This window comes from Ovis canadensis, chromosome 3, assembly GCF_042477335.2.
Source record: "Ovis canadensis isolate MfBH-ARS-UI-01 breed Bighorn chromosome 3, ARS-UI_OviCan_v2, whole genome shotgun sequence".
Taxonomy (NCBI): domain Eukaryota; kingdom Metazoa; phylum Chordata; class Mammalia; order Artiodactyla; family Bovidae; genus Ovis; species Ovis canadensis.
In genome coordinates this window covers 206,569,326-206,593,825 of record NC_091247.1, presented here as the reverse complement: position 1 = coordinate 206,593,825, position 24,500 = coordinate 206,569,326, and the positions used below count along the sequence as shown (strand labels likewise).

The following is a 24,500-nucleotide window of genomic DNA, read 5'->3' as shown; positions in this document are numbered from 1 at the left end:
TCTTGTAATTTTGCCTAAGGCTAGATATCAATAAATACGTCCTCTTGGTCACTGGGGAAACAGGATTCAGAAGTATACAGACTCAACAGTATACTAGATTGTGGCGAACTTAAAAAGCAGTTTATTGGGACTTCCCTGGTGGTCCAGTGGCTAAGACTCCATGCTGCCAATGCAGGGGCCCTGGGTTTGATCCCTGCTCAGGGAACTAGATCTCAAATGCCACAACTAAGACTGGGCACGGCAAAATAAATAAATGTATTTTTAAAAAGCAGTTCACTGATTGTGGGGATTGTGATATCATTTTGGTTCATAAAAGCTGGCTTTTAGCCTTATCATTACTTTCATGACGCTGATATACTTTAAAATTTTATTCTATTTATTTATTTACGGCTGCACGGGGTTCCACATGGGCTTTCTCTGGTTGCGGTGCAAGGGCTTCTCATTCTGGCAGCTTCTTTTGTCGCAGAGCCCAGGCTCTAGGAAGCGTGGCCTTCAGCAGCTGTGGTGCTTGGGCTTAGCTGCCCCACAGCATGTGGAATCTTCCTGGACCAGGGATCGAACCCGTGTCTCCTGTTTTAGCAGGCAGACCCCCCAACTACTGGACCGCCAAGGCAGTCCCATGTTAATATACTACTTTGCTAATTTCTCCGAGGATAAGGTTTGAATCTGCAAAAGGAACCGTATAATGGAGTTGCATGCAGCTGCAGATCTTCCCAAACACACAATATAGTCAGTAATGATGACAGCTCTGGGGGTAGATTTGTCCAAATCACTCATAGGGAGGTGATGGTTGTGAGGAAGTAGCCGGCAAAAAAACGATCTTGCTTCACGTCCTCTTACCATTGCTTTTCCTGTTCTGATCCATTAAGATGTCCTGAAACTCAGTATCTCCTCTCAACATCTCCTTGAAGCCTAGTTTCTGAGAAAAATAGGAAACTCCAGCCTCCAGAGCATTGAGGTACCTAGAACAGAAACAAAGAGAAACTCTAAGCAATCAGCTTAGTTTCTTCATGGCTTTCCATGTCGTTTGCTTACTGCTTACAGATCTCTTCAAGGGACTTGTTCATCTAAAATCCGTGGCCACTGTTAACACAATGGACAATACACACCACAATCCCAAGGGTTAGGATGAATGTCTAATTTAGGGGGAGTATAGGGACAGTTTCAGGGGATCTTCGTGTATTCATACAAACAGAAGGTATTTCCCAGCTCCCTTCTAAAGGCTTCTTGCTATTTGCTGAAGGAAGGCTACTCTGTTCTCATCCCATTATCACACAGAAATTGAAACTTTTGAATCTATAGTACAAAAATTCAGAGCTGATAGGAGTAATTTTTCCTTCTGTATGAAACTAACTTTTGTTCAGCCCAAAGTTTCTAAGATGATGTCTTGGTGTTGATTCTTACAGTCCCCTAGATGTGTGTTCTAAGGGGAACCCTGTTTTAGTCCTCTGCGTGCTTTGGTGGAGAGAGACTTCAGGTTCCTTCAGGTCATTCTTTCTGCCACCTTTGCCAGAGTTGTGTGAGCTCTGTAGTTTCATTTTAGCAATGGTGCCCAATGCTCTGTTCTCTCCAACAGTCTGATTCCTCTGAAAAGCTGTGAGAGAAATGATTTCTAACCTGTTGTGTAGGACAGGCAGAAAGCATATTCTCTGTTATCATGTCTGATTTCCATGCTCCTTAAACAGAGATCATGGCACTTGTCCTCTTTTCTACAGAGGGTTTACTGTGGGGAATTGATAAAACTAACGTGAAAGTACTTTCAAAACTGCAAAGAGTGTCACACATGCAATGAATGAGGATTATATTAATGACATCACGTTCCTTTCGGCCCCTTTGCTTTTACTTATTTATTCACTTCTAACCACTTTTAGTGGAACCAAAGTTTTCATCAAAGCTATATTTATTGCTACTTCACTTATGCCATTTGGAAAGAATTAGAAAAATATTTAGTCAATGTATTTACCATTACATAGACACTTGGTGTCAATCACACTGAGGCAAGGAAAACAGATCATTGTTAACTAACAGACTCTATAAGAAAAGGTAACTTTTTGAAAATATGTTCAAAAAACATCTTTTCGAGTTCTCAAGACATATAACACGCTCCATATGATTCCTTTTTATTAATACGAAACATTAGCTGTTGCTATTGATTTAGATCATGAAATCAGAGAAAGTGTCATATGCTTCTAAGTGAAATTTCAATTTGACCTGAAGTTAAGGGGTACCTACTTCAGAGAACTGTGTTTAATAGATCTAGTTCAAATAGGTGTAACAAATAGCCTTATCTAAATATATTTACAGCTTAAGAATGAAATCAGTTAAACGTAAACTATGTACCAGTTGCATGTAAGAAAGTGGGTTGGTTTCCATTCCCATGCTGTTACTTCATGGAACGAGCATCTGATAATAACTAGGGGTCTGCTGAGAGTTTATGGTTTGTCTCCATAGTTTATGGCTAAATGTCAGAAGGATATTAACGGTCTTGCTTACCAGAAACAGTCCTCAGTCTCTGTACTATTCTTGAAAACATACGCAGTGTTCCAGGGAAAAGGTTTGAATTGAAAATCGCCCTTCCAAAAGTCAACCAAAAAGTACATCAGCTTCCGAGCTGGAGACATCATCCTGGTTAAAGTTTCTTTGTAGTCACATGACAATCCAAAACTCCCAGCTGAAATCATGGGATAGTTTAAATCTGTGTCAAGGCTGTGCCAAGAGGTGAGAAATAAACCAATATCAGGATTAACTTAAGTAGCACAAGTAAGATCCTTCTTTAAGCTGTTTTAGCATGTGGGTGGAAATGACAAGAATGAAATAGGGTCATTCAAGCAGGTATTCGACTTACATAGGTCCCTCTCACTCAAGTGAATTTAAAGAATATTTATTGAACATGGCAACCCACTCCAGTACTCTTGCCTGGAAAATCCCATGGATGGAGGAGCCTGGTGGGCTGCAGTCCATGGGGTCGCTGAGGGTGGGACACGACTGAGCGACTTCACTTTCACTTTTCACTTTCATGCATTGGAGAAGGAAATGTCAACCCATCCAGTGTTCTTGCTTGGAGAATCTCAGGGACAGGGGAGCCTGGTGGGCTGCCATCTATGGGGTCGCACAAAGTCGGACACGACTGAAGCGACTTAGCAGCAGCAGCAGCACTGAACATATACTACATTCTAAGCATACTCGTGGCTTGGTTTCCAGGTGGTGCTAGTGGTCACCTCCCAATGCAGGAGACATGAGAGACGTGGGTTCCATCCCTGGTCCCTGGAGGAGGGCATGGCAACCCACTCCAGAATTCTTGCCTAGAGACTCCCATGGACAGAGGAGCCTGGTGGGCTACACTCCATAGGCTTGCAAAGAGTCAGACACGACTGAAGCGACTTAGCCTGCACACACGCACTGCCTTCTCTGGGCTTCCCTGGTGGCTCAGATGGTAAAGAATCTATCTGCAATGAGGGAGACTAGGTTAGATCCCTGGGTCAGAAGATCTCCTGGAGGGTGTGGTAACCCACTTCAGAACTCTTGCCTGGAGAATCCCATGGACAGAGGAGGCTGGTGGGCTACAGTTCATAGAAATGCAGAGTCAGACATGACTAAAGTGACTTAGCACGCACAGGCACACACACACGTGGCTTGGTTACTTTGATTTATTCTAAGATGAGTTTCATCGGGTTGTCCTAACATCTAGGCTAGGACATATGGACTTTGGGGCATAGGGCTAAGAAAAATAGAAAATGGGCCACCACAGCTATTACAAATGTTGTGAAGCCGAAAAGATGTCCCTGAAATTCCCCTCCATGCACTGCTTTATTTTCAGCTCTTATACCCACTCCAGTATTCCTGCCTGGAAAAATCCCATGCACAGAGGAGCCTGGCAGGCCACAGTCCACCGGGTCCCAAAAAGTTGGACACAACTTAGCAACTGAGCACACAGGTGCTTCAGACTACCTTTGAGACAGGCATCACCCGAGGACTTTATGATTTTCCTTCTCCTGTTTGGCACATGGATCTATTCGTGGTTCCTTAAACATCAAGTCAGTTCAGTTCAGTCACTCAGTCGTGTCCAATTCCTTGGGACCCCATGGACTGCAGCACAACAGGCCTCCCTGTCCATCACCAACTCCCGGAGTCCACCCAAACTCATCTCCATTGAGTTGGTGATGCCATTCAACCATCTGATCCTAGGTCATCCCCTTTTCCTCCTGCCCTCAATCTTTCCCAGCATCAGGGTCTTTTCAAATGAGTTAGCTCTTCGCATCAGGTAGCCAAAGTATTGGAGTTTCAGCTTCAGCATCAGTCCTTCCAGTGAACATTCAGCACTGATCTCCTTTAGGATGCACTGGTTGGATTTCCTTGGACTCCAAGGGACTCACAAGAGTCTTCTCCAACACCACAGTTCAAAAGCATCAATTCTTCGGTGCTCAACTTTCTTTATAGTCCAACTCTCACATCTATACATGACTACTGGAAAAACCATAGCCTTGACTAGATGGACTTTTATTGGCAAAGTAATGTCTCTGCTTTTTAATATGCTGTCTAGGTTGGTCATAGCTTTTCTTCCAAGGAGCAAGCGTCTTTTAATTTCATGGCTGCAGTCATGCCTTAAACATTATCAAGCTTTATTTTCTATCAGGGTCTTTACAAATGCCAGAAATGCTGTGCCCCTGCCTCTTTGCCTGGTTGATTCTTACTGATCCATCAGGTCCTAGATTAAATCTCTTTATCCACCAGGAGAACTTTCCTTGATACCTGATACCAGGTAATCATTTGAGAGAGAATCTGTTTAATCTCTGTCTCCTCCACTAGACTGCAAGCAACATGAAGGTGAGGATCACACCTGGCTCGTTCACCTCAGTATCTCTGGGCTGCCAAGTTCATATGAAGATGTTTAATATGTATTTGAGAAAGGAAAACAACATCTCCTTCCATCTTTGGTGGTCTATTAAAGGTTTTCTCTGTGTAGACAAAGAGTGATCTTGATTCAGGGGGAGATGGAACCAAAAGAAAGGCATGTGGGAGGGATTTTTATTGGTGAAGGGTAATCTGGCAGAATGAAGTATTTCATGGTAGTGAGAATTACACTGCATGAGACAAACAAGAGGGATGGGGGCAATTTTCCCGAAGCCAGAGGAGTATTTTCCCTCTAAAACATCCTGGAAGATTTTTCCTTCTAAGTTGATATGGGCACTGTGTAAAGCACTTTAGTATGCTATTCATATAATCCTCAAATGGCACTATGAAATAAGAATCCTATCACTGTTCCTATTCTTACAGACCTAAGGATGGAACAGTGCCCTGCCGAGGCCCTAGGGTGCTTTCCTTTGTGTTTGCGTCTGGGAAGACTTCCCTGGTGGCTCACACGGTAAAGCATCTGTCTACAATGTGGGAGACCCGTGTTCAATCCCTGGGTTGGGAAAATCCCCTGGAGAAGGAAATGGCAATCCACTCCAGGACTATTGCCTGGGAAATCCCATGGACAGAGGAGCCTGGTAGGCTACAGTCCACGGGGTTGCAAAGAGTCGGACACGACTGAGCGACTTCACTTCATGTGTCATTTATTCAATTTTCAAATTATCCGAGTTCACTATCTTCCCTGAATTTTGCCAGGAGTCTAACTTCATCTCTCGTGCTAAGTCAGCTCAGTATGCCTCTTTGCGACCCCATGGACTCTAGGCTCCTCTGCTCGTGGGCTTCTCCAGGCAAGAACACTGGAGCGGGTTGCCATGCCCTTCTCCCGGGGATCTTCCCGACCCAGGGATCAAACCCAGGTCTCCTGCACTGCAGGCAGATTCTTTACAGACTGAGCCACCAGGGACGCTGCAACTTCATCCCTACTCTTCATTTTGCTTCTCATGCTCAGATGTTAGTAACTGAACTGGAACAGCTACTGTCACTCACCCCACACTGAACAAGGGCAGAGTTACCTGGATGAGGGCATGACAGTGTTAGAGAGGCTGCAGAATACAAGGGCCCTGCACTGCTGACTGTATTACCTGAACTAGACTGCTGTTTGATAAATCACTTAAATATTGATGATTTCGTCCTGACTTCAAGTCACAGGGGTGTGAAAACAACAACAAACCAAGCTACTTACTACATTTGGAAGGTGGAATAGGTACACGAGGGCCCCATGAGGACACAGCCCATCTGTTTTTTACTCTGTAGGAGAAAAAACAAACAAACAACTAATCCCTAAAAATAAAACATGAATCAGTGTACAGGAAAGAAGCGGGCAAGGGGGAGGCTCTGAGAAGGTTGGAAAGTGGGCTTTTCTCTCTCATTCTAACATCTCCGAGATGTCTGAGCTGGGAGAGGCTGTGGAAGGAGGGAAGAGAATTCTGCTGAAGCTGTGCTGTCCAAACATGAACCTGGACTCTCTTTATTAAGGGGAGGACGTCCAGTGGCTAAAGAGGCACAGGCAGCTGTAACATCAGCAGTGTCTGTAGGCCACGTGGTGAACAGACTAGATTTGGAGGGGCTGTGGAGAGAGAGGGCCGGTTCCGGTTTTAGGGGAAGCGACAAGCAGGGCTGCAGAGAACAAAATGCAGTGTAACTGCTTTGAAGACGACAGATCTCATAATCCACCCTTTCTCAAGGGGCACCCGACTAGGAATATTCCATCGACGGTGTTGGAGAACCAGGTTACATCTACCTCTGGAGAGGTACAAAGAGGAGACACACCTTCGCAGAACTGCAAAGTGGAGTGTATCCAATTCTTGCTCACTCCGCACCCTCCACGATTTAAAACGGCAACTGTAATGAGCCACGCCTCCTGACATGAGTGTGGCCAATCAGGTTGATTCTATGTTATTAATTAGAGCTTCAGAGCCATGCTCTGTGCCCAGCACTCTGCTTTATGAAGGGCTTTTCCTTAGGTATCTGTCGTAGAGGGGCATCTCACAGCCTTCTTGCCTCTAGAGAGCTTGGAACACTCTTCAGCTCTGTAAAGCTCTGGTTGGGGTTAGGGCTGGGGTTGGGAGGAGGAAGTAGGCAAGGATCTCTCTCTTCCTATTTCTAGGTTTTGACATTACAGTTACTACTTTAAAGTTAGGTTTCAGATTCTGCTCTTAAATAATCAATCTGTGACCATGTATACGGTGATGACCTGCAATAGGTCTCTGGTGTAGAGTTTTGGGGGCCTCCCCAGTCGCTCAGCAGTAAAGAATTCGCCTGCAAGGCAGGAGCCACATGTTCAGTCCCTGGGTTGGGAAGATCCCCTGGAGGAGGGCACGGCAACCCAGTCCAGTATTCTTGTCTGGAGAATCCCACGGACAGAGGAGCCTGGCGGGCTACAGTCCATGGGGCCCCAGAGAGTTGGACATGACTGGGGACACATGCACATAGGGCTTTGGAACATATTTTTGTAACAGGGCACCTTGGGTGGGACACAAAGGCAGATCAGTTAACACCAACACTTAATTTTTTTTAAACTTTTATAAACAATTGAAAACAAAATAATCCCCCTTCATACCACTGACTGTGTACAGACAACATAGCTAAGGTGCTCCCTACCTTCCTGGGTTCCTGGAGGGCCTTCTCACTTGGAAAATAGATGGGGAGAGAGTCAGAGCACCCCATCTCCAAATCAGCTGGGTAGCTGAAGACAACGGGGGAGATGCTGGTGGGCAAGGGAGAAGCTGGTGGACAGGTGGGATGCCAGCAGACAGGTGGGATGCCGGCGGACAGGGGAGATGCCTGTGGACAGGGGAGATGCTGTTGGACAGCGGAGAAGCTGGTGGACAGGTGGGATGCCGGCGGACAGGTGGGATGTTGGCAGACAGGGGAGATGCCTGTGGACAGGGGAGATGCTGTTGGACAGCGGAGAAGCTGGTGGACAGGTGGGATGCCAACAGACAGGTTGGATGTTGGCAGACAGGGGAGATGCCTGTGGACAGGGGAGATGCTGTTGGGACAGCGGAGAAGCTGGTGGACAGGTGGGATGCCAGCAGACAGGTGGGATGTTGGCAGACGGGAGATGCCTGTGGACAGGGGAGATGCTGTTGGACAGCGGAGAAGCTGGTGGACAGGTGGGATGCCAGCGGACAGGTGGGATGTTGGCAGACAGGGGAGATGCCTGTGGACAGGGGAGATGCTGTTGGACAGCGGAGAAGCTGGTGGACAGGTGGGATGCTGGCGGACAGGTGGGATGTTGGCAGACAGGGGAGATGCCGGTGGACAGGGGAGATGCTGTTGGACAGCGGAGAAGCTGGTGGACAGGTGGGATACTGGAGGACAGGTGGGATGCTGGCGGACAGGTGGGACGCTGGCGGACAGGTCAGAGAGCCCAGCCACCACTCCCCCAGGGCAGGAGGGTGAAAGCTGACCCCGCAGAGGCAGGCACTCACTGAAATAGTCCTGAGGAGGTCAAGGCCTTCACAGGTACTGCTCCGGCAGTCATTGGACTTATAAATCACACCTTCTGAATAGATGAAGGTAGCATTCACGGTCACATTGAGGCCTGTTATGCAGAATGAGGGAAAAGAGAAGACTAGTGTTATTTCTCAGTAAGTTTATACTGGCTGTGAGATTTATCTTTTGCCAATTGATGTGGGGAGGGGGGTGGAATTGTATATCCAGTTTTAAGCCTAGAAATATTTGAGTTCTGAGTTCTTATGTCACTCCCTGTCACTTCTTTCTTATTATTACTTTAATGACTTTAGCATATTGTTTTTACTTTTATTTTGGGGCCATGCTGTGTAGCATGTGGGATCTTAGTACCCTGACCAAGGATCGAACTTACACCCCCTTCAGTGGAAGTGTGGAGTCTTTAACCATGGACCACCGGGGAGGCCTCCAATGAACACTTTTTAGACAATGGGATGGGGACTTCAAATTAAAGCTTAACTTATAAGCAGTTCCTCAGGTGTCATTTCAACCCTATCCTGCTTGCCATCTGCACACCATACCATGAGATCTCAGTGCTGGGAGGGTGAGGGGGATGTTATATAATACAGGGTGATCCCAGATGCTTTCTCTCCTATAGAGAGCTTTGAGGATGGGACGGGACCAAAGTGTATTTGGATATGGGCTCTGGAGTCTAGGAAAGGGACCCTCTCAGCACATGAGAGCATGTGGAGGGTATGGACCAGGTGGAGGGTATGGACCAGGTCGGGGGTATGGACCAGGTCGGGGGTATGGACCAGGTCGGGGGTATGGACCAGGTGGAGCGTATGGACCAGGTCGGGGGTATGGACCAGGTGGAGCGTATGGACCAGGTCGGGGGTATGGACCAGGTGGAGCGTATGGACCAGGTCGGGGGTATGGACCAGGTGGAGCGTATGGACCAGGTCGGGGGTATGGACCAGGTGGGGGGTATGGACCAGGTCGGGGGTATGGACCAGGTCGGGGGTATGGACCAGGTGGAGCGTATGGACCAGGTGGAGCGTATGGACCAGGTGGAGCGTATGGACCAGGTGGAGCGTATGGACCAGGTCGGGGGTATGGACCAGGTGGGGGGTATGGGCCCGGTTGAGGCCATGGCACATACAACCTTGGGAAGTTGATTTCCTAAGATTGAAGGAATCTTGTTTTAAAGTTTTCCACCAAGTCCTGTGTATTCTTCCAAACCCACAAAGCTTTCCTAAGTACTCGGGGAAAATGTTGCTCTCTTCCACTTGGACATCACCAACATGTGAACTCTTTCTATTGCTCAAGTTAGCCCTTAAGTATACGGTCTTAAATTTTCCTGAACATCAGCACTTAATAAGCTTAGACCATGAATCCATCTTTCCTTCACAAGCTGCATTTCTTGAGTTTACTATGCATGACCATCCATCTGACAAAACGCATCATCAGATGCAGAAATCTGGGCCTCAGTTTACTCTTTCACCGCCCCCACCTTCTGATCCTCCTCTTACTAAGTCCATGCAAAGGCCTCTCACCATTATTGACTCTATTTTACAAAAGAGATGACTGAACTTACAATCAACAACTCACTCAGCATCACTCAACTAGTAAATGATGGAGCAGAGTGCAAATTCGGGTAATGTGAGTTCAGAGGTCAATATCTGAGTAACACACTGCGCTGTTTATTTTATGTGCAGGGTAACTTGTTCTGCTAACAGCAGCAAGAGCGCAGCAACAACATCATTCAACGTCCTTGACAAGAACAACAGTAAGAGTGCCCACAATAAACACAACGGCCATTCAGTGAGTGCACAGTACGGATCAGTCGGCGAATTAAGTACTTTACGTGAATCTCCTCATTTAATTCACACCATACTCACCGGAGGAAACTTATTTACTATGATTTTATAGGTGAAGGAATTGAAGCTCGGAAAATTTAAGTATAACTTGCTCAAGGTCACAGGTGATAAACGGTTGGATAAAAGGCTGGAACGTGATCGGCCTCTGTCTGACTCCAAACCTCTGCTTCTAACCACAATGTTCCACCACTTTATTTTAATGAGCGAGTTAGTTCATGGTGGGTAAAGCTCTTACAGTGGCGACACGATACACTCTGTGGAATCAGATAGATACAGGTTTGACTCCTACTTCAAACAGACAACTTGTATGACTTCAGCAAAGTTATTAAGCCTCTGCTGTGAAACAGTGTCAGCAATGCTGATTGCACAGAACTGTGGTGAGTAAAGAGATGATATATCTTACCTAGCACCCATGTGTGTGTGCTAAGGTGCTTCAGTCCTGCCTGACTCTTTGAGACCCCATGGACTGTAGCCTGCCAGGCTCCTCTGTCCGTGGAATTCTCCAGGCAAGAATACTAGAGTGCGTTGGATGCCTTCCTCCAGGGGATCCTCCAGACCCAGGGATCGAACCCGCATCTCTTACGTCTCCTGCTTTGGCAGGCAGGTTCTTTACCACTAGAGCCACCTGGGAAGCCCCACCAAGCACCTAACAGGTACTCAAAAAACAAGAACACCGAGCTCAGGTAGATCAAGAGAAATAGGTCACAAAGAGAGAAAGCTCTGGAAAACGGACACCAATTTGGGTCCTCGGACTTCAGATCAAATGTTCTTTCTACTACACCACACTGCCCATAGAAGGGGGTTTTATTAAGTGACCTCCTAGTTACATTACAGCTCTAGATCAGATCCATCCGTTTACATCTGAATCTGGTCTCAGACAGGGCTGAAGAAGTGTATATTGTACAGAAGACAGTTATCACACATCCATGATGTATGACAACTACTGCTGCTATTGACACAGAATTTTAAATAAAGAAAATTGAGACACTCTCCCCTTAGAGGATGTATCCTCATCCATAAATAACTATTAAGTTGTATGAAACAGTCACTGACTCAGTAATCACAATTGTGGCAATCTCCTCTCAAAGCATGGGAGGATGGTGAAACAATGTATGTGAAAATATTTATTGTCGTGAGTGCTAAGTTGCTTCAGCTGTGTCCAACTCTGTGTGACCTTATGGACTGCAGCCTGCCAGGCTCCTTGGTCTGTGGAATTCTCCAACTGGAGTGCATTGCCATGCCTTCCTCCAGGGGATCCTCCCGACCCAGGGATCGAACCCACATCTCTTACATCTCCCGCATTGGCAGGCAGTTTCTTTACCACTGAGGCACCTGGGAAGTTATTGCAGCAGCTTTTAAATAATCACGAGAAACTAAAAAGCAAGGGAATATCCCACTGTAGGGAATTACCAGATGATCTGGAAGGGTATCTAAGAGATACAGGACATCCATTCACATGATATATGAAGATTAAGCAACTCCAAGAAAGCCACTTGTAGAATAATGTGAAATGAAGAAGGTCAGAAAAGTGTTGGTGTGCTGTAGTGACTCCAACGATGTTCTTAACAACAAGAAACTTGGAAGCACATGAAAAGAATCTGGAAATATCCAGGTGACTGGAAATTATCAGGGGTGATAACTTTCTCTTTATCATACATGTTTTACCTAATGTTATAATTTATTTTAATAATTAAGAGATATACACAAACTAGTATAGATAGGATGGATTAATAACAAGGTCCTGCTGTATAGCACAAGGAACTATATTCAATATTCTCTGACAAACCACAATGGAAAAGAATAGGAGAAAAATATATATATATAAACAACTGAATCATTCTGCTGTACACCAGAAATTAATACAACACTGTAAATCAATTATACTTCAATAAAACATAAAAAATAGTTTTCACATCCCCCTAAAATAGGAGTAAAATAAAGGACTGCTACACTGAATTTGGGGCTTCCCTGGTGGCTCAGATAATAAAGAATATGCCTACAATACAGGAGACAGCTTCAGTCCCTGGGTGGGGAAGATCCCCTGGAGAAGGGCATGGAAACCCACTTCAGTATTCTTGCCTGGAGAATCCCCATGGACAGAGGAGCCTGGAAGGCTACAGTCCATGGGGTCACACCAGTCAGACACAACTGAAGGGATTTAGCATGCATACAGTGACTTTGATTGTAAATTTATCACATCAACTGCATCTTATAAGAATCGCCACCAGAGATGCAAAGAGAGAATAGATGGATTAAAAATCTTCATCAAAGACTCAGCATCTGTAGGAATTTTACTTGATTCATCTTCTTGATAGACAACCCTGTGAAATCTCAAGTCCAGACCAAATCCTGTCTCTGAGATGATGCAGAAGGAATCACAAGGCCCTGACACTCAGTAGTAAATCCAGTTTTATTTGGGGGTTATTTCACTGCTGCAAACACGTGGGTTGGACCCATTATTAGAGCAGAGTGTATCATGAGTGAACTCACTGAAGTAGGGCTCAAATCCTTCTTTCTGAAGATCTACTGCCTTGAAAGAGAGAAGGGCACTTAGAGGAGGCTGGGTGATCAGGCAAAGAACGCGAGGTCTTCACTTAGCAGCACTCTGGCTCCAGAGGAGGTAACAGGGAGAGTTCTGTTACCGTATTCTTACCGGCTTCAAGCAGACGCTGCCTCACGATTTTCACTCCCTCCTTCACCACCTCTTCCAAGCTGTCCAGGAACTCTGGGAAGGCCGAGTTGTTCATCATCAGGACACTGATCTCGTAGCTGCCATCCTGGCAGTTCCGACTCACGTGGGAGGTCCAGAATGGCAGCCCCGGCCGGAGGAGCAGTGACCACAAAGCCAAGGCCAACAGTGGCGTCTTCATGACCTCCCTCACCTCAGCACCATGCTCCTCGGGCTCGCTGGCTTCACTCGGGGCTCTCAAGGACGCAGGAGCTCCAGCCTGACAGCCTGTCGCTGGGTCCCTCAGTCCACTCTTCCCCACGCTTCTCTGTGGTCACCCCACCGGTCACGTGGACCGTAGGAGACAGCCTGCCTGCCGGCAATCAGCAGCTACATTATAGTGGGAGATAAACCAAAGTTCACTCTCTGTGTTTGCTCACATAAAGGTCAGAGTTATAAACGGGGAGATTACCTGTGCCTCACCCAATTAAAAAACATCAGTTGGTGACACATCACTGAGAAAAGGGGAAAAGAGGAAGAGGGCGGTATTGCACACACCAAAAACGCTTTGGAAACGGAAAATAAAGGTCAAAGTGTTTAAGGCAAGCACAAATATGAAGGGTTATTAGCTTTTAGCTTACAGCTGCACACTGAAAGCAAACTAGGACGATCTGTGTTTCAGTCACCCAAGTCAGCAACTATTATTGAGACCTGACTCTCTGTGAGGCATTGGCAGCCATGAATGACATGGATACATTAATGTCTTCATGGAACCTGCATTCTGGTGGGGAAGACAAAGATTAAATAAGTCATTATGAATAACTAAACTCAATAATCAAAAACAGTGCAAAGTGCCACGGGAGCACATGACCAGTTGTTGTTGATGTTGTTCAGTCCCTAAGTCCTGTCTGACTTTTTCCATCCCCATGCCAGGCTTCCCTGTCCTTCACTATATCCTGGAGTTTGCTCAAACTCCTATCCATTGAGTTGGTGATGCCACCCAACCAGCTCATCTTCTGTCACACCCTTCTTCTCCTGACCTCAATCTTTCCCAGCATTGGAGTCTTTTCCAATGAGTCAGCTCTTTGAATCAGGTGGCCAAAGTACTGAGCGTCAGCTTCAGCATCAGTCCCTCCAATCAATATTCATGGTTGATTTCCTTTAGGATTACTTGGTTGATCTCTCTCGTGTCCAAAGGACTCTCAAGAATCTTCTCCAGCGCTACAGTTTGAAAGCATCAATTCCTTGGTGCTCAGCCTTCTTTATGGTCCAACTCTCACAAGTAGTACAAGACTACTGGAAAAACCATAGCTTTGACTGCACGGACCTTTGTTGGCAAAGCGATATCTCTGCTTTTAATACACTATCTAGGTTTGTCATAGGTTTCCTTCCAAGGAGCATCTTTTAATTTCATGGCTGCATGACAGATTAACCTAACCTATTCTGGAGAGTCAAGCATGCTTCCCTGAGGAGGTGTCCTTTGAGCTGAGCCTTGAAGGATGAACAGGAGTTAGCTGACTGGAAGAGAAGGATAGAATGTGGGCAAGGGCAGAGCTTGTGCAAAGACCCAGAAGCAAGATGTGGCATGGATGTTTGAGAAACTGAAAGAAATACAGTATGACTGGAGTGAAGAAAGCTAGTCCCATGCAATAAAGAATGCCAGAGGAGTAGGCAAGGGTAAGCCAGGGAGTTTTCTGTAAACCATTAAGACTTTGGAACTGTAATCAACAAGGGAATGGATAAAAAAGAGGTGGTACATATACACAATGGAATGTTACTCAGCCATAAAAAGAAATGAAATTGTTCCATTTGCAGAAATATGGATGAACCCAGAGTCTGTCATACAGAGTGAAGTAAGTCAGAAAGAGAAACACAAATATCGTATATTAAGGCATACATGCGGAATCTAGAAAAATGGTATGTACTCAGTTGTTTCAGCCGTGTCCAACTCTTTGTGACCCTATGGACTGTAGCCTGCCAGGCTCCTCTGTCCATGGGATTCTCCAGGCAAGAATACTGGAGTGGGGTGCCATTTCTTCCTCCAGGGGATCTTCCTGACCCAGGGCACAAACTCTAATCTCTTGTATTTCCTGCACTGGCAGGCGTGTTCTTTACCAGTAACTCCACCTGGGAAGCTTGAGAAAAACAATACAGATGAACTTATTTGCAAATGAGAAACAGACCCAGACATAGAAAACAAACATATGGATACCAAGGAGGGAAGACAGGCAGCAAAGCCAGTCTACAGACAGTGGGTTGTGGTGAAGGGAAATACAGTGTTTATTACAGGCGCCAGGCAAGAACAACAAGCAGCTAATGCTCAAAGACCAAAACTTCCCGATGGTCTTCAGGGAAAGGATTTCAACGACAGTGTTGGGGTGAGGGTCGCAGGGTGTGTGATTAGCTCATGGACACTTTTCTGACGGGTAGAAGGTTAACATGGTGGCATTTCAGGAATCTCAATCATGCATTTTCCAGCTCCAACCAGGCTAGGATCTACATGTTTAGGGTCAGCAGTTTCCATCTAAGTTGGGGGGTGGTCTGGTTTCTCTAAAAAATAACTTTAGGACGTGTGTCAGACATTGTTACATGTTTTTCTCGAGGAGAACTAGGACTTTATGATCCCATGCTTCAGTTTTACTTATTGCTCAAGTTGTTATTACCTTCCTCGCTTGACTGATTCTTCTTAGCTCCCGTTTTTCCCCTTCTTCAATGATTAGTTGATTGAGTCTATTTTCTGAAACAGGCCAGGGAAACTAAGGTTTGGTTTTTTTTTTTCCTAAAGGGAGGAAACGGGAACACAGAAAGGTCTGCAATGAGGAAGGCGCTCCAGGGCTCTGCTCAGATTCATATATACAAGTATATTTCTAGACTTGTGTCTGGAAGATGAGATTGTTTATGTATGATTGTTTAATAATTCTGAAGGAGGTGACTCATCGGCTGAGAATGAAAGGAGAGCTGGGCTAGTCAGAGGCTTGAGAAGGGAGGGACTTGAAAAGTTACCACGATGAGTGAGAGAAGGGACTGATAAGAGGTGTGTCCTAAGGTTGTTTGGTGGGGGTGAGTACAGAGACAAGGAGATGAGTGACCAAATCTATGGTGGTCCTACTCAGCCTAGATTTATGATTTTCTCCAGGCATTCTGAGCTGCTCTAGAACAGATATAGCAAAGGGAATGGCGGGGCTTAACCTGCAGTTTTTCTAGGGACGTGCAATGAAAGAACAAAGGGATTAAAAAAAAAAGAAATGAAGAAAGCCAAAATAGTGGGGAGATGGACTACAAGACGTAAACTGGATTTAAAGGCTGAAGAGAGGGAGGGGGTGGGATGATTCGGGAGAATGGCATTCTAACATGTATACTATCATGTAAGAATTGAATTGCCAGTCTAGGTCTGACGCAGGATACAGCATGCTTGGGGCTGGTGCATGGGGATGACCCACAGAGATGTAATGGGGAGGGAGGTGGGAGGGGGTTCATGTTTGGGAACGCCTGTAAGAATTAAAGATTTTAAAATTTAAAAAAAAAAAAAGAAAAGAAAAGAAAAAAAAATAATTATTGATCGATTATCACAAGTTTAGTGAATATCGTCACCTCATATAGACACGAAAATAAAGAAATACATTTTTTTCTTTGTGATAAAAAAAATAAAAATTAAAAAAAAAAAAAAAAAGGCTGAAGAGCATGCAGGAGGGGAGTGAAGGAAAGCCATAAAGAAGAGGCTTTAGGGAATTCCCTAGTGATCCAGTGGTTAGGGCTTTCACTACAGGGAGGCAGCGCTCAATTCTTGGTCAGGGAACTAAGATCCCGCATGCCATGCTGCTGCTGCTGCTAAGTCACTTCAGTCGTGTCTGACTCTGTGCAACCCCACAGACGGCAGCCCACCAGGCTCCTCAGTCCATGGGATTCTCCAGGCAAGAGTATTGGAGTGGGGTGCCATCGCCTTCTCTGGCATGCCATGAGGCAAAGCCAAAAAAACAAACAAACAAACAAACAAACAAAACAGCAACAGAGAGAGAGAGAGAGAGAGAAGGGGCTTGAAGGGTACAGTAGTGAGGCAGAACAGGTGGAAAGGGGACAACTGAAACAAACAAACATCTGGAAGGGTACAGTCTGCCATTAAAGGGCGGACTTTCTACATTAAACGGTGGGCTTTCTGCATTACTGATTTGAGCAGTTCAAGCTGGCTGAGAGCAGGGAGGGAAAATGCCTCTAAACAGAGGAGCTCAAGGAACTCAGAGTCCAGCCTGTTAGACAGTCACCTCCTGGGTATGAAAATCAACCAGATTGATGGCAGGCCCTTACTGGAGAGGAATCCTCTAGGGAGAACAACCAGGACTTCAGTAACGACAGTGGTTGACAAAAAGGGAGAGTGTGTATTGTGGCTGATGATACGGGCCTCAAGGGAACAGAGGTAGGTTTTATTTTTTCTTTTAATTTTAAATTATGAGGTATAACATACATGTTAAGGCATATCTGCAATAAACACACACCAATTAAAAGAACAATAAAATGAACACTCACTTATATACATTATAGCCTATAAAACATTACTAGAATCTTTGTACCACTCTGCACCCCATTCCTAACACATTACCCTCCTTCTCTCAATCTAGCCTGGAAGTGTATAGAAGAGTTTATGAAGCGATAAAGGGTATTGGGCCACTTATTGATTATGGTGTAGCAATATGGGGAAGACAAAATGCTAGGAGGTAGGACACCAGGGCTTCCCTGGTGGTCCAGTGGTTAAGAGTCTGCCTTGCAATGCAAGGGACCCTGGTTCTATTCCTGGTCCTGGAAGATCCTGCATCTGAGCCCACGTGCGCAAGTACTGAAGCCCGAGTGTGTAGAGCCCCTGCTCTTTAACAAGAGAGGCCACCACAGTGAGAAGCCCCCGCTTGCTGCAACTAGAGGAAGCCTGCATGCAGCAACGAAGACCCAGTGCAGCCAAAATAACTAAACACATGAAAGTTAAGATGCAACACCAGGTGTCCACGTTTGAGGGGATGACTGATGTGGAATAAGGTGGGTTCAATCCTAGTGTCTCCTGGAGGGAGAATGGCAGATGCTCAGACTTCAGAGGAGTCAGCTTTGATTCAGAAGGAAGGCACTGGGGTTATTTTACAAGGTGGGTGGAGTAGGTGATAATGAGTGACTGACAGTGGTCAGGAGTAGGCACCCCTGGAGACTTTTAGTGGACATCAGGAAGAATAGAACAGGAGGCTGCAGAGAGGCACATGGCCATCACAAGGCTGATTAACCTTTGCTACAGGTAACAATTTTATGTGTTACACATTGGGTGGCCAAGCATGGACTCAAACCTGGTTGTCTAACTGTTAATATGTCGCTATTCCCATTTCCTGGGGTAGGAGAAAAAGTAGACTGTTTTTTTCTATTTCATCCGCAAACTGCAAATATGAAAAAAAGCCATGTCAAGGGATGGAGGAAGTAGTAACTGTCAGGTGCTTTTAATTCAGATGTGAAGACAAAAGGCAGATGCAGTTCTGGGAATCCTCTGATTAGAGCATGAAACCAGGAAAACATTCTCAAAAGGGAAGGAACAAGATAACATTCCTTCCTGGATCCTTTAAGGTAAAAATCATACATCTTCTTTACATTGCAAAACTATTGGCATGTAGATCATGATTAAAGGGAGGGAGGTTCTGCTGGGAAAGTTTCAAGGGTCAAAAGCAAATATTGAACACCGAGTTGGCAGATTTATGAGGTGCACTTTACAATAGAACACAAAAGCCCTAAAGATATGAGAGAAAAAAAAAAAAAAAAGGGAAACTATTTCACGTGGGAAGGAGCAGCTGAGCAGGTCACCTGCATGTGCCACGCTTTCATTTCTGACAACACTTTGGGTCTCTTTTGTATGTTTCCCATTAAGATCCCCTGCTCACTATTGAAACCCTTAGCATCTCTACATTCCATAGCAGTCCTAGGCTTCCTCTGTCCCTTACTGAAGTGGAGATGCAAAAGTGAGTTGTTCACAAAGGATTTTATGAACTAATGCAACTGATGAAACTAAAACATGACAGCTTTTTAAAAATAAGCACAAAAGTAAACATTCTGATTTGAACTTGTTGAGGAAAACTGGCTATAGTAAAATACTTCTCTTTTTTCCAGTGTTATTGAGAAATATTTCACATACATCACTATATAAGTTTAAGGCATACAGCATGATGGTTTGCTTTATGTTTGTTGTGAAATGATTATCATAGGTTCAACTAATACCCATCTTGTCATATACAGACAATGAAAAGAGGGAAAAAATGAAAACATTCTCCTTGTGATGAGAACCCTTAGAATTTACTCTCTTAACAGCCTTCCATCAATACAGCAGTGTCAGCCATGAGTATTTCTGAACCTATGATTTAATAGACTCACCAGATTAGCTGAAATACACCCTGAATGTCTGCAGCCCACTGGACGTGAGTACTTCTGCTTCCTCCAATCAAGTCATTTGTTTACCAAGGGTCTGTTGTGTTTGTGCCCAAATTTGCCAAAGTGATAAAGACTCCACCTGCTAATGAAGGAGACACGGGTTCGATCCCTGGGTCAGGAAGATCTCCTGGAGTAGGAAATGGCAACCCACTCCAGTATTCTTGCCTGGGAAATCCCATGGACAGAAGAGCCTGGCAGGTTACAGTCCATGGGGTTGCAAAACAGTGGGATGTGACCTATCGACAACAACAAACCTGATAAAACAATTTAAAAACTGTTGAAATTTTTAAACAAAGGCAAATTACTAAGAAAATAGCTGTGGAAAGACTGCTTATAAAACACAGGAAAATAACAAAGAAACCTAACAAACACTTTGTCCTCGAAGAGCTTGTCAACTACCTTAAAACATGTAATACCAAAAGTAGTATTAAGATGCATTTTGCTTAAGAAATCTGATATAGCGGGGAGGGAAAAATTGGGAATTTGAGATTAACAGATACATACTATTATACATGAAATAAAACAACAAGGACCTACTGTATAGAACAGGGAACTATATTCAATATCTTACAATAACGTAATGGAAAAGAATCTGAAAAAGTATATACATATATATATATATATATTCACACACATAACTGAATCACTTTTCTGCAAAGCAACTATACTTTAAAAAAAAGAAGAAAGAAAGCTGATACAGAGGTTCAATCTAAGGACTAAGGTTCCAAGAAAATTACCTGGCCTGATATCAACCAGTGAGAGAACAAACAAACATGAATATGTTTTGAGATTTAAAAAACAACAACTTTTAAGGTATAAATAAAAAATTTTAAATGATTTCTACTTTACTGTCTTTTCCTGTGGAGGAAATACTTACTGGTCCTATTCATACAGGATAACATGATGCCGGACGGGTTCAGGTAGCTAAAAGTCTACATGGTTTTGTTGAGCACTCAAGAGTTAAGATAGCTCAGATGGTAAAGGATCTGCCTGCAGTGCAGGAGACCTGGGTTTGATCCCTGGTTTCAGAAGATCCCTTGGAGAAGTGAATGGCAACCCACTCCAGTATTCTCGCCTGGAGAATTCCATGGACAGAGGAGCTTGACAGGCTACAGTTCATGGGGTCGAAAAGAGTCGGACATGATAGAGAGACTAACATTTTCACTTAAGTGTGTTTGGTTATGCAAACCTTCTGAGTTAGGCACAGAGAAACGTAAACGGCTTGATATAATATGAGGAAATGTGAAGTTCCCAGGGCTAACCCAGGAACAAGGGAATGAGGAGAGATGCAAAGTTAAAATGAAAGAAACGGGAGTTATGTATTGGGTTGGCCAAAAAGTTCGTTTGGGTTTTAAGTAACACTGTACAGAAAAATCTGAACGAAATTTTTGGTCAACCCAATAGAAAGAAATGGCCAACGTGATGGGGACTGAAGACTCTTGAGAACAAGGATATATAAAATACAAAAGAGGTTTCAGGTTGCTTGTCTTTTCCTTAAGGAAAGGATGCTTAACTCCATTCATACAATAGATTATTTATTGAGCCCCCTAAACTGTCTCAGCATTGGAGTTACACAAATGAACCCCTTTCTGCCTTCATGATAATTGTATTCTAGTGGGAATTTAAAACTGGCAAGCATGAGACAGGGTGCTCAGGGCTGGTGCACTGGGATGACCCTGAGGAGTGGGATGGGGAGGGAGGTGGGAAGGAGGTTCAGGATTGGGAACACATGTACACCCATGGCTGATTTATGTCAATGTATGGCAAAAACCACTATAATATTGTAAAGTAATTAGCCTCCAATTAAAACAAATAAAAAATAAAATAAAACTGGTAAAACTGGGTGAAAGTTCCCCAGTTGTGTCTGACTCTTTGGAAACCCACGGGCTATAGCCTGCCAGGCTTCTCTGTCCATGGGGTTTTCCAGGCAAGAATACTGGAGTGGTTTGCCATGCCCTCCTCCAGGGGACTTCCCAACCCAGGGATTGAACTCAGGTCTCCCACACTGTAGGCAGATTCTTTACCATCTGAGCCACCAGGCAAGCCCACTGTGTAACTCTTCCCAAACCTTCAGTCAAATCTGTGGCAGACACCACTTGCCTAACCTCTGGGAATTATGGACAAGTGCTCACATCTGTGTCTAGATGGATGGGGCAAGAACAGGAATGGGATGGCTAAGTGATTCTCAGAAGTAGCAGTCTCAAGTCAGAGATGAACATGGTAGTTTAAGTCTTCAGGGCTTGATGAAATACTGGGGAGTGTTTCTGGACTTTCTACAAGGATGAGATAAGAGTTAAAGTCATCTTATGCAGATTTCCAGGTCAGGTAACCCAACTGACACTCGAATCACTACTGTACACTAGGGCTGAATAGCTAAATTCAGCACCAGCGCCTGGGCGCTTCAGACTGACAAGTTTGTTTCTTTTCCTGGTTCCCATTCCAAAAGAAACGCTATTTAATCCTTGAGCAATGTTTTCCTCGGGGCTTCCCAGGTGGTGCTAGTGGTAAAGTGCCCACCTGCCAATGCAGGTAGACGTAAGAGACGCTAGTTCCATCCCTGGGTCGGGAAGATCTCCTGGAGGAGGGCATGGCAACCCTCCCCAGTATTCTTGCCTGGAGAATCCCACGGACAGAGGAGACTGGCGGGCTACAGTCCACAGGGTCACAAAAAGTCAGACACGACTGAGCGACTTAGCACACACAGTCTTCTTCTCCCGCCTTCCCCAGCCCATTTTGTATAGTCTTCTTATGTGCTCAGGAAAGGCTGGAGTAGATGATTGTTATATACTTGCAGGGGCAGCTGGAATTCTGCTCAGTTTCCCAGCGACTCCTGCATTACCTCCTGGGTCCAGGTGGCTATGTTTACATACTAAGGGAAATGTGCGTTGGAGACAGCAGTAATGCATCTCAATTGTCATAAAGATCCCCGTGCTCTGGAAATAACTTTGTTTGTTTTCTCTTACCTCCAACACACGGAAGGAAACAGACCCTAGGCTGCCAAAGAGTGGATATTGGGTTGACAAGTCAATTCTGAAAAAGGAACTCTGTATTCTCCTGTAGAGAAGTCAGAGGTTACTCCTCCCCACCCCTACCCACCCCCTATTCCCTCCCTTCAAGGGCAGCTGAAGAATTACTTCCTCATAATTATATGGGTTAAAATAATAGCTTGGGAAAGAAGGGGAAAAAAAAAATCTGATCAGTTCCTTGAAGTGTAAACTTCTTACAAATAGAGTAATTGCCAGTTTTGTTTACTGATGCTTCTCTAGGTAGTAGGAAATGTCAGGCAAGCATTTAAACAACAGAATTGTGTATCTAGAGGTAAAGAGCTTCTTTGAGTCTCAGGAGGCAGTCTGATATTTTTTTTTTTCTTTTTTAGGAAATGAGAAAGTTTATTATAATATTTGCAAGAGTTTGTCACATTTCAACTTATATTATCTGTCCACATCATAAAAAAAAAAAAGAGAGAAGCATAATGCTATAGAGGAAAGAGTAGTCATAGTGTGAGAAATGTTCGAACATGGTTCTGCTCTTTATTGTGCAACTTTGGTTCAGTTCACTTGCTCAGTCATGTCTGACTCTTTGCGACCCTATGGACTGCACCACACCAGGCTTCCCTGTCCATCACCAACTCCTGGAGCTTGCTCAAACTCATGTCCATTGAGTCACTGATGCCATCCACCCATTGCATCCTCGTTGTGAATATTCAGGACTAATTTCCTTTTAGGATTGACTGATTTGGTCTCTTAGCAGCAAGTGTCTGTTCTTTATTGTGACCATCTCTGCAAGAAATGTTCCTTTGGTCTCTAATTTTCTTGAAAAGATCTCTAGTCTTTCCCATTCTGTTGTTTTCCTCTATTTCTTTGCATTGATCACTGAGGAAGGCTTTTTTTATCTCTCCTTGCTATTCATTGGAACTCTGTATTCAGATGGGTAGATCTTTTCTTTTCTCCGTTGTCTTTTGGTTTTTTTTTTTTTATGGTTAATGCACTTAGTATTTTTTAATGAATGATAGCATAGATAAATATGCACCACTATTTTCTGTTTGGATTATACAAAAACATATGGAGAAAGCACTCACAAAACTTCCTGGCAATAACCAAATAACCAGTGGTCAACTCGTTGTCCAAATGCTTTTTTAAAGCTGTGGAAGCCTACAGGAAATACTGTTGAAAATATTTCTTCAATCACAGTAATTTTCAAAAACCCAGTATGCACTTATTTCTTCTGGAAAATACCAACTGTGCCTATGTGTTGATCATGAGGGACTCTTTATCTTGACTACATATTCTTAAACAAAAAAACCAAACCCACAAAACTTGAAGCTGGATTTGAATCATGTCTCAGACCTTTGTTAAGCATATGAACTTGGGCAGATTGCCTACATTTGCTGATCTTCAGTTTTATTATAAGGTAAATTTAATTTCTATTCTAGCCAAGAAGGCTGAGCTGTGACCCTTGGTGGTGTCTGGACGTGGATAGGTGTGCCAGGTGATGGATGGGATTTGTCCAGACAATATTCACTCACCTGGAGTTCAACAGTCACACCATAGGTGATTCATTCTCAGGGAAACAGCCAAACAACAGTTGCCAGATTATTCAAGCCCATCTCCAATCCAGTCCATACATGCAGACCTTAGTTCAGAAGAGAAAAAGACCTGGAATAAAAAACTAAAACCACCTGATACACAGCTCAGTAGAATACTGAGTCACAGATATAACTGCCCAGGGGCTCTCTAACAGGCTCCCTCACACAAAGCAGAGGAATGTTGTTCTTAACTTGATCAAAAGTTGGCAGCCTGTTCTGGAGCTTTGAGAGTCCTCAACGAATGCCTGGGGCTATGGGAGCTGTTGCTGCACCCACTGGGGGACTTCAGTGCATGAGCAGACTGTAGCCACCAGAGGGCAGAATCCGCGGCAGACCCTCATGTCCATAGGACAAACAGACTTACTGGACAATAGTCAGGACTTGCCTGGCAAGTTCCAGAAATACTCACAAGAGCTCCAACAAATGAAAATTAAGTTTCTACTAACTATTCTGTTAAGTTTCTAGTAACTACTGTTATTATGAACTTTGCAGAGTCTTGTATGGGGAAGTTTGGTTTAATTAAAGCAGAAAATGGTGTTATGAAGTTCCTGGCCCCTCGTTGGCTTCCCTGGTGGCTCAGCTGGTCAGGAATCTGCCT

The 24,500-nt window shown here is 44.5% G+C and overlaps 1 protein-coding gene across 6 annotated transcripts in view; it reads right to left on the bottom strand.

The window, feature by feature from the left end:
- Positions 1 to 24,500, bottom strand: part of GUCY2C (guanylate cyclase 2C) — a 101,118-nt gene that overhangs the window by 54,437 nt on the left and 22,181 nt on the right. For 3 of the 6 annotated variants that reach the window (XR_011256141.1, XM_069585636.1, XM_069585638.1), the window contains 9 exons: positions 23,843 to 23,949; positions 19,261 to 19,399; positions 15,537 to 15,652; positions 14,799 to 15,008; positions 12,859 to 13,263; positions 8,346 to 8,458; positions 6,095 to 6,159; positions 2,494 to 2,706; positions 841 to 962 (listed from right to left, as the gene is read on the bottom strand). Coding sequence is in view for 5 of the 6 variants with exons in the window: in XM_069585636.1 (XP_069441737.1) it covers positions 841 to 962; positions 2,494 to 2,706; positions 6,095 to 6,159; positions 8,346 to 8,458; positions 12,859 to 13,075 (730 nt within the window). In the remaining variant the exon portion in view is untranslated. The remainder of the gene's footprint in view (positions 1 to 840; positions 963 to 2,493; positions 2,707 to 6,094; positions 6,160 to 8,345; positions 8,459 to 12,858; positions 13,264 to 14,798; positions 15,009 to 15,536; positions 15,653 to 19,260; positions 19,400 to 23,842; positions 23,950 to 24,500) is intronic. The other 3 variants (XM_069585637.1, XM_069585639.1, XM_069585640.1) reach the window with 3 other exon arrangements.